This window comes from Octopus sinensis, unplaced genomic scaffold, assembly GCF_006345805.1.
Source record: "Octopus sinensis unplaced genomic scaffold, ASM634580v1 Contig03038, whole genome shotgun sequence".
Taxonomy (NCBI): Eukaryota; Metazoa; Mollusca; class Cephalopoda; order Octopoda; family Octopodidae; genus Octopus; species Octopus sinensis.
Window position 1 is genome coordinate 1,178 of NW_021826209.1, and position 13,823 is coordinate 15,000.

The 13,823-nt window shown below is 38.6% G+C and overlaps 1 protein-coding gene across 1 annotated transcript in view; it reads right to left on the reverse strand.

Annotated features, from left to right (window-relative positions):
• Positions 1-598: 598 nt before the first annotated feature.
• LOC115227405 (matrilin-4) overlaps positions 599-13,823 on the reverse strand; it is a gene marked incomplete at its 3' end in the record, with an annotated part of 14,629 nt that continues 1,404 nt past the window's right edge. The window contains exons 2-5 of the mRNA XM_029798245.2: positions 6,362-6,491; positions 4,575-4,623; positions 2,337-2,375; positions 599-1,174 (exon numbers count right to left, since the gene is read on the reverse strand). Of these exons, the coding sequence (XP_029654105.2) occupies positions 599-1,174; positions 2,337-2,375; positions 4,575-4,623; positions 6,362-6,463 (766 nt within the window). The remainder of the gene's footprint in view (positions 1,175-2,336; positions 2,376-4,574; positions 4,624-6,361; positions 6,492-13,823) is intronic.

Consider the following 13,823-nt stretch of genomic DNA (forward strand, 5'->3'; position numbering starts at 1 on the left):
ACGGCATTTCACCCGTCTTTATGTTCTGAGTTCAAATTCCTCCGAGGTCGACTTGGCCTTTCATCCTTTCGGTGTTGAGTATTGGGGTCGATTTAATCGGGTAGCCCCCTCCCCCAAAGTTTCAGGCTTTGTGCCTGTAGTGGAAAGGGTTGATTTTTATCATTATTATATTTAAAGTGACCGAGGGAAGTTTGTGTTTAAGGAGAGAGAGAGAGAGGGGGAGTGAGAGAGGGGAAGTGAGAGAGGGGAAGTGAGAGAGGGGAAGTGAGAGAGGGGAGTGAGAGAGAGAGAGAGGGGAAGAGAGAGAGAGAGGGGAAGAGAGAGAGAGAGGGGAAGAGAGAGAGAGAGGGGAAGTGAGAGAAAGAGAGAGAGAGAGAGAGAGAGGAGAAGTGAGAGAGAGAGAGGAAGTGAGAGAGAGAGGGGAAGTGAGAGAGAGAGGGGAAGTGAGAGAGAGAGGGGGAAGTGAGAGAGAGGGAGAGAGGGGAAGTGAGAGAGAGAGAGAGGGGAAGTGAGAGAGGAGAAGTGAGAGAGAGGGAGAGGAAGTGAGAGAGAGGGAGAGGAGGTGAGAGAGAGGAAGTGAGATGAGGATGCAATTTACACTTACTTTCACACGTTTGTGTCATGACGTGTCTCTCAAACTGAGGCAGAAGTTCGTAAGAATCAATCTTAAAAACTAGTTGACCGTTGCTGGCGATGGCTTTGAGTTCTTCCATCGACACATTGTTACCGATACCGACAGCAATCATCTTGATGCCATCCTTCCTGGCATAGCTTGCCTCCTGTTTCGTTTGCAAGGGATCCGTGGATCTGCCGTCGGTCAACACAACGCAGATTCTTTTGACACCCGGCCGTGTGTTGCTAAATACGTTCTTTCTGGCGAAAGCAATGGCCGTTCCCGTTTCCGTTTGGTCACCCATGTCTCTGCCACGATAAACAATGCCCTTGATACCAGCCAGGACTTTCTCCTTGGTTTTGTGCGTTGAGAATCCGAACGCCGAGTCACGAACGACTTCCTGTCCGAACGAGATTGCCGCAACGCGGATGTTTTGAGGACTGATATTAAATATGGAAACAAGTTTCATAACAAATTCGATTTGTTGATCGTATTCGTGCGCATGAATGCTCCTTGAAGTGTCGATAATGAAAGCAATGTCTAACTTGTCGTCTTTACACACTGAAATTTAAAACAGCCATTTTTAAGAAGAAAAAAAAAGAATATAACCTCTTTTAATTAAGAAAAAGAAAATTTGAGGAAAAGCAGACGACAGCTGGTAAAAGAGAAAAAAGATGTGACTGACGGAAAGAGACAAAAGTCGTTAATGATGGAAGGTAAAATACAGAGAAGATACAGGCGACAAAGAGTTTGATATCGTATCATGTATAACTACATGTCCTTATTTATGAAATGCGGTGATTCAATTTGAGGTAGATTTAGCAGCTATTTTTTGCAGGTCGATCGACCGCGTAGTAACGTAAATAAAAAAAATAGACAAACAGAAAGAAAGGAAATACTAGACAAACAGAAAGGAAAAAAAAAAGAAAGAACGAAAGAAAGGAAGGAAAGAATGAAAGAGGAGTATGTTTAAACAAATTTTTGGAAACATTTCTTGATAAAGTCAAATTATTTTATACAAAAAATTATTACGTGAAAACATAAAAAAAAAAAACAGCAGGGATTAGCACCTACCTGTCGGAGACAGGTAACAGCGGAAAACACCTGTGTTAATCTGCGTTCTTTTAAAAGGGCATTGTTCATGTAACTAATAACTCTCTCTCTTTTACTCTTTTACTCTTTTACTTGTTTCAGTCATTTGACTGCGGCCATGCTGGAGCACCGCCTTTTTAGTCGAGCAAATCGACCCCGAGACTTATTCTTTGTAAGCCCAGTACTTATTCTAATCGGTCATCGGTCTCTTTTGCCGAACCGCTAAGTGACGGGAAGTAAACACAAAACCAGCATCGGTTGTCAAGCAATGCTAGGGGGACAACACAGACACACACAACACATACACACACACACACACATATATATATATATACATATATACGACAGGCTTCTTTCAGTTTCCGTCTACCAAATCCACTCACAAGGCATTGGTCGGCCCGGGGCTATAGCAGAAGACACTTGCCCAAGATGCCACGCAGTGGGACTGAACCCGGAACCATGTGGTTGGTTAGCAAGCTACTTACCACACAGCCACTCCTCCGCCTAATTTTAATTCTTTTAAAAAATTTTATTTTCAGATAGATGCACGCACTCACGCACACACACACACACGCATACACGCACACACGCACACACATTTTAATGTAGAAAAAATTAAGTTTCTACTTACATATATTGGAATCTCCGCTGCTGGCTCGAACATCGATCGCTGGAAATGGAAAAAAAAAGTCAATAATAAATAAGCAAATGAAAATACGCCGCCATTACTAGTTTGTAAATTTGCACCAATAAATAGGTCTTCCGTCGGTTTCGTCGATGCTTGCTTCATTTGTCCATTCAAAAGTACGTACTCATTTGATATTAGGCTGAGTATTCCGTAAACACTCGTACCTACCTATAAGATAATCCAGGAGCAGACTGATAATGGCATTCTATTTGACAAGGCTGACTGCATTATAACCACAGAACAGCTTGATGGCAATCGATGAGGGTGGTAGCGGCACATGTGCCTCTAACTTAAATTCTCAGGCACTTTTAATGTGGCACAATGCATAACGAGGTCAACCGTCCAAATTGCAGGTGTAACCGACTCAACGCACTTTTACACGCAGGGCTTGGGTCGAATCAATAGTGTTGGGGCTCGGAGGAAATTGTTCTAGATGCCGCAGAATGAGATCGAAACTGGGACCTGTTTATTCCTCATCTACACACACACGCGTAGATGCTCGATTTTTTGCAAGCTTTTTATAGATGGGTGGTTCTCCAATATGGCGATAACCCAGTAAATGGATCCTGTAAGTTTTATACGTGTATATACGTATGTATGCGTGTATGTATGCATGTATGTATGTATGTATGTATGTATGTATGTATGTGTGTGTGTGCATGTATATCTACATGTATAATGCATATGTGTGTGTATGCATGTATGTATGTATGTATGTATGTAGGCAAGAGTATCAACGAATTTGGATCGAACTGTTTTGATCTCTACATGTAACTCCCAATAAATTGATTGATTACCTTTCTTCCGTTTGTCCACACCTCACAACCACATACAAATACGATGGGCTTCTTTCAGTTTCCGTTTACCCAACCCCTCACAAGGTTATAACAGAAGACACTTGCCCAAGATGCCACGCAAGTGGGACTGAACCCGGAACCATGTGGTTGGTTAGCAAGCTACTTACCCACAGCCACTCCTCCGCCTAATTTTAATCTTTTAAAAAATTTATTTAGATAGATGCACGCACTCACGCACACACACACACACGCATACACGCACACACGCACACACATTTTAATGTAGAAAAAAATTAAGTTTCTACTTACATATATGGAATCTCCGCTGCTGGCTCGAACATCGATCGCTGGAAAGGAAAAAAAAAGTCAATAATAAATAAGCAAATGGAAAATACGCCGCCATACTACTAGTTTGTAAATTTGCACCAATAATAGGTCTTCCGTCGGTTTCGTCGATGCTTGCTTCATTTGTCCATTCAAAAGTACGTACTCATTTGATATTAGGCTGAGTATTCCGTAAACACTCGTACCTACCTATAAGATAATCCAGAGAGCGACTGATAATGGCATTCTATTTGACAAGGCTGACTGCATTATAACCACAGAACAGCTTGATGGCAATCGATGAGGGTGGTAGCGGCACATGTGCCTCTAACTTAAATTCTCAGGCACTTTTAATGTGGCACAATGCATAACGAGGTCAACCGTCCAAATTGCAGGTGTAACCGACTCAACGCACTTTTACACGCAGGGCTGGGTCGAATCAATAGTGTTGGGCTCGGAGGAAATTGTTCTAAGATGCCGCAGAATGAGATCGAAACTGGGACCTGTTTATTCCTCATCTACACACACACGCGTAGATGCTCGATTTTTTGCAAGCGTTTTATAGATGGGTGGTTCTCCAATATGGCGATAACCCAGTAAATGGATCCTGTAAGTTTTATACGTGTATATACGTATGTATGCGTGTATGTATGCATGTATGTATGTATGTATGTATGTATGTATGTATGTGTGTTGTGTGCATGTATATCTACATGTATATATGCATGTGTGTGTATGCATGTATGTATGTATGTATGTATGTAGGCAAGAGTATCAACGAATTTGGATCGAACTGTTTTGATCTCTACATGTAACTCCCAATAAATTGATTGATTACCTTTCTTCCGTTTGTCCACACACTCACACACACATACAAATACGATGGGCTTCTTTCAGTTTCCGTTTACCAAACCCACTCACAAGGTTATAACAGAAGACACTTGCCCAAGGTGTTACGAAGTGGGACTGAACCCGGAACCATGTGGTTGAGAGGCAAGCTTCTTACCACATAGCCACGCTTGCGCCTGTTATGTACATTAATTTGAATAAAACCACTTACTTTGAAAATCTTTCAGTAATTCTTTAATTGATGTCTTGTCAGGAAATGCCTAAATGTAAAAATTACAAAATATTATTCTTTTTAAAATATTTGTGAATACTCAACAAAGAACTAAAATAAATCTATTGCATTATTTTTCAATGTATAATTCACTGTAAGCAAATTGTCCTTCTACAAAATGATATTTCGGTGTAAAAATCCTTTTAGATAGAACTAATGTGAATTTTATTACATCCAGACACTCACTTGAAACCTCGCCTTAGTTTTAGTTCGCTTATGGTTCGTTATTGAGAAGAAAACCATCTGAAAAAGGTAGCCAACCACTGTTTCGAGTGTTTTCATTATGGCCATTTCAATATTCCGGTCACTAAACAAAGCCACGTTGAAATCTCATCTCGCGTGATGTTTTTTTGCAGTTGTATTTATGTTCTCTTCTTCTTCTTCCCTCTCGCATTTTCTATCGTTTACTCTTTTACTCTTTTACTTGTTTCAGTCATTTGACTGCGGCCATGCTGGAGCACCGCCTTTTAGTCGAGCAACTCGACCCCGGGACTTATTCTTTTGTAAGCCCAGGTACTTATTCTATCGGTCTTTTTTGCCGAACCGCTAAGTTACGGGGACATAAACACACCAGCATCGGTTGTCAAGCAATGCTAGGGGGACAAACACAGACACACACACATACGCATACATAATATATACATATACACGACAGGCTTCTTTCAGTTTCCGCCTGCCAAATCCACTCACAAGGCTTTGGTCGGCCCGAGGCTATAGTAGAAGACACTTGCCCAAGGTGTCACACAGTGGGACTGAACCCGGAACCACACAGCCACTCCTATTTATTAGAATTAGTCGTTAGCATGCTGGGCGAAAAGTTTGGTGTTATTTTTTTCGTCTTTATGTTCTAAGTTCAAACTCCAGCGACGTCGACTTTATTTTTCGTCTGTTCGGAGTCTATAAAATAGTATACCAGTTATATACTAGGAGTCGCTGTAATCTACTAACCCGTCCCTCAAAATTGTTGGTCCTGTGCCCAAATCTATAAGCAGCATTAGTCTTGTTATTGGTATTTTCTCTCATGTTTGGTAAACAAATATATATTTTTTTCTTCTACGATAAAAAAAACATCGATGAACTGCGATTTCAAATTCACGATTGATTCATATGTTAGTAATGTAACTTTCGGCCAGGAGGAAACGTCTGGTGGTGCCTAACCAGCTTCGGGCTTTTTCACCCCCAAGCACAACGCCCTCCATTTTGTGAGGAGTCGGTGGTGATGGCCATTCATTGTCCATCTTTTTCTGGCTTCTGTCACCACTGTTTTCTATTGTTCCAGAGCCAGCATAAAGTTCTTTCTACTACTTGCACTCATCTTCCGAGCAGCTGTCTTCTTCACTTCATACACAGACACACACACACACACACACACAACACACACACACACCACACACACGTATACTCGCACAGAAGGAGAAAGAGAGGAAGTGAGAGAGGAGAGATAAGAGAAAGAAGCGAGAGGAAGAGAGAGGTAGAGAGAAGAGAGAGAGAGAGGGAGAGAGATTGAAGAGTGAGAGGGCGAAGACAGAGAGAGAGAGGGGGGAGACAGAGAGAAAGGGAGAAGTGAGACAGGGGGAACAGAGGTGAGAGAGAACCAAGTCACCTCCATTTCATAGGAATCGAACATCGTATCTTTCATTTTCTGGGAGAGATTTAGGGAAGGACCTTTTAGTATTAGTAGTAGTAGTAGTAGTAGTAGTAGTTGTTGTTGTTTATTGGCTACTTACCTTGCCAACAGACATAACCATCATCATCAGCATCATCATCAGTACGAACATCTTCCTCATCAGCATCATCGTCGTCGTCGTCGTCGTCGTCGTGGTAACCATATTTGAGACCGCGATGTAATTTAATTAACTGAATAGAGAAATGAATATACAAATATATTACTTGTTATTGTTGTTGCTGTTGTTGTTGTTGCTTAGCCCCTGGTCAGCTCTGACCAAGCAAAAACCTACCTATTTCTTTACTACCCTCAAGGGGCTAAACACAGAGAGGACAAACAAGGACAGACAAACGGATTAAGTCGATTGTATCGACCCCAGTGCGTAACTGGTACTTATTTAATCGACCCCGAAAGGATGAAAGGCAAAGTCGACCTCGGCGGAATTTGAACTCAGAACGTAGTGCCAGACGAAATACCGCTAAGCATTTCGCCCGGGGTGCTAATGGTTCTGCCAGCTCGCCGCCTACCTGCAAAAACCTACCTGCAGATTAAAAACATTTCTGCCATGACTATTCCGTCTTTTATTTAGACCGGTGGTTCTCAACCATTTTTAAAATTCTGGTGGACCCCTTTGATTCCTTTTTTTATTCTGATGGACCCCTTTCATTCTGTTTTTTTTTTATTCTGGAGGACCCCTTTTCTTACTATTTTATTCTAGTGGACCCCTTTTCTTACTATTTTATTCTAGTGAATCCCTTTTCTTACTATTTTATTCTAGTGGACCCCTTTTCTTACTATTTTATTCTAGTGGACCCCTTTTCTTACTATTTTATTCTGGTGGACTCCTTTGATTACTTTTTATTCTGGTCGACCCCCTCCCCGTAGCCATTCCATGATTCAAAACTAATTTTATAGATACTTCTCTCAAAACCCTTATTTTGTTTTCCACGCATTAACTTGTGTAGGTTAAACCTTTGAGAAAACTAATGTTTATTTATTCCCATTATTGGTTTGGATTAATCCTGCCATCATCTCGTAGCTTCGAGATTTCAGTGACGTATTTGCTTATCTTTTCAAACGGCATTGCAGGGTTGGTGTAAGAGGTTGGCCCTGGCCGGTTTGAATGTAAGGGTTTGGATATTTGGGTCAGATATGGTCGGTTTAAACACTGAAGGGTTAAACTGTGTAAAAAAGGTAATGACCCTCTTCGATCATGAATGAGCATGTAGTTATAGCTGTCGTTGCTGCTGTTGTTGTTGTTGTTTGTTGTTGTTGTTCTTCTTCTTCTTCTTCTTCTTCTTCTTCTTCTTCTTCTTCTTCTTCTTCTTCTTCTTCTTCTTGATACTAATATCATGACATAGAACTCAATCTACGTTTGCTTCCGAACGATGCGTTCGTGTCAAGTACTGAACAGTTATAGGAAAATGGATGACAAAGGAATAACCGATTATCTTAATGGACTTCATCAGATAATCGGTTATTCTTTTGTCATCTCATATATATATATTATATATATATATATAAAATATACATATCATATCACACACACACACACCATATATATATATATATATATATTATATATATATATATATATATATATATATATATATATATATATATATATAATATATATACATATACGTCATCTCATACACACCGACACTATATAGATGTGTGTGTGTATTAATATTAGGTTGTCCCAAAAGTTCGTAAACACTTGCGAAAATTGAATTTTTACTCGCCAAGTACTAACAAAAACAACAAAAATTATTCCTCAAAATAAAGACCATTATTTTCCAAGACTTTCTAAGAACTTTTGGGACAATCTTATAATAATATTTATTTATTAGAAAACTGAATAGAAAATCATTCACATTTAGTTCAAACTTTAATTGTGCTCAACAGCTGTTTCATTAAGATACCAAAGGCATAATTGCATGATTGTATTACATTGGGTACATTTCAAATGTCTTTGCAACAATTTATTAGGAATGTGGCGTTATGTTAATTGGAAACCCGTCAATAGTCTACATACATCGAAACGCGAGAAACACAGAGAAGAAAAAGAATATATATATAGGCGCAGGAGTGGCTGTGTGGTAAGTAGCTTGCTAACCAACCACATGGTTCCGGGTTCAGTCCCACTGCGTGGCATCTTGGGCAAGTGTCTTCTACTATAGCCCCGGCCGACCAATGCCTTGTGAGTGGATTTGGTAGACGGAAACTGAAAGAACCTGTCGTATATATGTATATATATGTGTGTGTTGTGTGTGTGTGTTTGTGTGTGGGTGTGTTGTGTCCCCCTAGCATTGCTTGACACCGATTGCTGGTGTGTTTACGTCCCCGTCACTTAGCGGTTCGGCAAAAAGAGACCGATAGAATAAGTTACTGGGCTTACAAAGAATAAGACCCGGGGTCGATTTGCTCGACTAAAGGCGGTGCTCCAGCATGGCCGCAGTCAAATGACTGAAACAAGTAAAAGAGAGAGTAAAGAGTAAGAGTATATATATGTGTGTGTGTTTGTGTGTGTGTGTGTATGCACCCATATACATATCTATATTTATATTTTTTTTATAGTTTATCTAGTTTCAGCTCACGAGCTGTGGCCATGCTGGGGCACCGCCATTCGGTTTTGCTACATGATTTTACTTCACACGAATGCTTTTTAGCATTGCCATTTGGTGCAACGAGAGAGTTTCGATGCAGCTGCCCTCATCTGCACCTCCTGCCGTGAAGTTAGTTCATCTGGGACACCTGACAGGAAGAGATCCAGTTTTTATTTTAAGAACATCTTCATCCACCCCATGCAGGTCTCTCAGGTCCTTCGGGAGGATATTGACGAGCTGTATACATACATACATATTAATATATTATATATATATATATATATATATATATATAGATATATATATATATATATATAAAACAACACACCACACACACATATATATATATGTATATACATAATATACATACACACCACACATGTACATATACTCAATAACGAATTAAAAGCGGTGCTAGTGGTATAAACATCATCGTTGGCACGTACTCAAGATACGACTTTTTTTGTGATAGTATGTTGTCAACTTAATGTGACAGTCCCATAAAAGGGAAGAATGCTACTGTTATTTAGCCCTAGGAAACACCGTTTCCTGTTGGAACTTGAGACATTTCCTGTGTACTTATGTTTCCAAAGTGGAGATAAGCACCTCCACCTAGCAAAGCCAGAATCCAGAGACTAGTTTCAGAGTCATTGCTCATCATCAGTCTGGAGTAGCATGGCTTGCTAGCTGTCAAATCCAACAGGAAACGGTGGTAAATAACAATAGCATTCTTCCCTTTCATGGGACAATCACATGAAGTTGACAACATACTATCACGTTATCGTGCTGCTACTGCATAAATCTGTCTGAGATATTTAGAAACGTATTATATATATATATATATATATATATTCAAAATGTGACCGCGTGTGTACCGTTGGCGATTTTTTTTCCTCCGTCTTTCCTTCTCTGGATCTTTCCGTTTCCTATGTTTCTGACGAAGAGCTCCGCTCGAAACGTAAAGCCCTTCTTCTTCCCTTCCTTCGAGAGCGTCCAATAATACTATATTTGTTCCATGTCCTTTGTTCCATGTCCTCGCGTTGTTGTGTTTTTTTCTTTTCTTTGTGTTTTTCATGTTTGGATTAACTTTATATATACATAACATATACATATAATCACACCCACACACACACTATATAATATATTGTATATATATATATATATATATATATATATATAATATATATATATATATATATATATAGATGATATAGATAGATAGATAGATAGATAGATAGATAATAGATATATATAAATAGGTGTGCATATATACAGTTATATATATACTAGGCATACACATACATACATATATAGATATATGCATACATATATACATATATATATATATATATATGTATATACAGTTATATATATAAATATGTATGTATATATACATACTTACATTACATTACACATATGTTCGTACTACGTATATATGCATGTATGTATCTATGTATGCATGTATGTATGCATGTATGTACGTATATATGTATGTCATTATTCAGTTCTATTTCAAGACTTCTTGCCAATAGAGAAAGAACCGGTTTCTAACCTAGATCCATGGCTCCTTTATTTGAGTTTCGACATCAGCAACAGGGTGTTTTTGTATGCTTGTATGTCTGTTTGTCTGTCTGTCTGTCTGTCTGTCTTTCTGTCTGTCTGTATGTATGTATGTATGTATGTATGTATGTATGTATGTATGTATGTATGTGTGTGTGTATGATTGTATGTATGTATGTATGTATGTATGTATGTATGTATACGTGCAGAGTTGTATGTTTTGTTTTATATATGCTTTTTTATGCATATAGTAATTTAGTAACACGCTAACATTCATAATATCCATATAGTTGCATGCCTAGACATACTCAAATATACTTAAATGATAAACTTCTGGAAAGTTTTACAGATTTTTACAGTTCCAGTGATGGATTGGATCTGTAGTCTTCGAATCAGCTTAAAGTCTTAATTTATGGAATGGAGATATTCACATTGATACTTCTCGTCTTTTTTATCTTCTGCAGGACACCTTCGAAGAGATTTGAAATCTATATTTGCAAGTTCCTTCGACCGAAATTCCCTCGGTGGTTTTCGGAATCCTAATTTCTCAAGATGGGTATTTAGGCTGTGCGCTATATATCCCAGTGCCCCAATAATTACTGGTACAAACCTGAACTTGTACGTACGCATGTATATATGCTTGTAAGCACGTATGCACGACAAATATGTATCAGTGGTTCTCCGTCGTCTTCGGCGATGAGGGTTGGGCTGCTCTTCGATTTACTGAGTTACTTTTTCTTAGAATCAGCATATGAGTGGATGGAAATTCCAAAGACTCGTAATTCTTTGAAATAATTCTCAAGTAGAACGTGCAGGATATAGTTTCTGACACGCCTAGATCTTTGAATTATAGCGAAAATGAACCGGATAGCGCTCCATACTGTTTCTATGATTCCTGTTGTTCTCACAAAGTATCAACGATGACTAAGAAATTGTATTCGCGATTACGGTTGCCCTTTTCCATTTTGGGGTCGATGCTATGTAAATATTTTTTGCGTTCTCCTTCTTGCAGTTATTGGACTGCGGCCGAGCTGGGGCACAACTGCGAAGATTTTGTTGTCGAACTAATCGAGTGCGCAACCGGAATTACGAAACCTCTTATACCGGAGCATAAGTTGCATGGGCCTAAACAAACCAACACCGGTTCCGAAGTGGTGAAGAACAGACACTCACACACACTCACACGCACGCAAGCACAACGGCAGGCTTCTTTCAGTTCTCGTTCACCAAGTCCACTCTCGACGGTTTGATCGACCCGCGGCTATCGTCGAAAGGTACCATTCTGATATATATATATATATATATATATATATATATATATATATATATATATATATATAATATATATATATATATATATATAGATATTTATTCCCTGAGCGCCATACTAATACATTTCGTTTTTTCCACCTGCCTTCGTCTTTTGTTATTTTCATAAAGCTTCCCGTTATATATATATACATACATATAATATATAATATATATATATATGTATATATATATAATATATATATAATATATATATATATATATATATATATGTATGTATGTAGGTATGTATGTTATGTATATATGTATGTATGCATGTATGACGGAATGTATGTGTGCTTGTATAGATATGCACGCATATACACACACATGCAATACATACATACATACATACATACATACATACATACATACATACATACATACATATATATATATGAATAGTAGGAATTTACAGAAAATGGGGAGACGAAGACAGGTGTATTAGTTTAACGCTCGGGAAGGTGAGAAAGTTTTTAACGTTTCGAGTCTATGTTCGTCAACAGAAAGGAACATGAGGAAATAAACAGGAAGAGAATAAAAAAAAGCTTTTGGAGTTAGCGGTCATATATATATACATAGATACGCACATACATACTTACATACATGCATACAGTCAGACAGACATACATAAACACATACACATGTATATATATATAATATATATATATATATATATATATATATATATACATCAGATGGAGGCACAATGGCCCAGCGGACATGCGGTTGTAGGATCGCGGTTTCGATTACCAGACTGACGTTGTGAGGCTCAAAGGGGATGGTGGCGAATCCTGCTGTACTCTTTCACCACAACTTTCACTCTTTCTTCCTGTTTCTGTTGTACCTGTATTTCAAAGGGTCAGCCTTGTCATACTCTTGGTCATGTTAAATCTCCCCGAGAACTACGTTAAGGGTACACGTGTCTGTGGAGTGCTCAGCCACTTGCATGTTGATTTCATATATGTATGTATGTGTATGTATGTATATATGTATGTATATATATATGCATGTGTATATGTATATGTATGTATATGTATATATATACGTATATGTATACGTGTATATTGCGTATCATAAATATATAAATATAGATATAGATAGATAAACAGACAGACAGGCAAATAGATACATGCATACATACATACATACATACATACATACATACATACATACATACATACATACATACACACGCACATACCTACATGAGCTTGTGCCCCCGTTATATGCAACTGAAGTAGTATTAGATTAAAATAGCCATTTTTGTATCATACTAAATGTAAATAGCTTGCGAGAAAGCAAATTTACTGCAGTATTGGTCTTAAGTTGATATCCCATATGGACGTACTGTGTTTAGAAATATAATACATATATTAGAAGCCGACGAAAATCGTCATAGCAACAGCTGGTGAGAATGCTAAATGCTTTTCTGTCTGACTGGGCGTTGTCATTTGCGTGTTCTCACAGCCAGCTGCATTCCAAGAAGAATATAGTTGCCACCGATATAGGATAACAGCCCGGCGGAAATTTTGAAGTATCAGTGAATGTTTGTTCACTGTATTCCAAGACACAAAGCTGAAACTGAAGAATCCTTGGCTGAGGTAAGAGATTAAAGCCTCCTCATCAGAATCCATGAAGAACATGTAATGAAACCGACGCAGTAAAATAACCGTAGCATATCTGAAGAATGCTATTGCTGGTAGTCTTGTCTTTGCCAATAAATACCACATCCACAAGCATGACACAGATGTGTCTTTCACGCATGGGAAGTTATAATCGATATTCTTTTCTACTCAAGGTACAAGGCCCAAAATTTATGGGGAGGGGACCAGTCGATTAGACCGACCCCAGTACGCAACTGGTACTTAATTTATCGACCCCGAAAAGATGAAAGGCAAAGTCGACCTCGGCGGAATTTGAACTCAGAGAACGTAAAGACAGACAAAATACCTATTTCTTTACTACCCACAAGGAGCTAAACACAAAGGAGACAAACAAGGACAGACAGACGGATTAAGTCGATTATATCGACCCCAGTGCGCA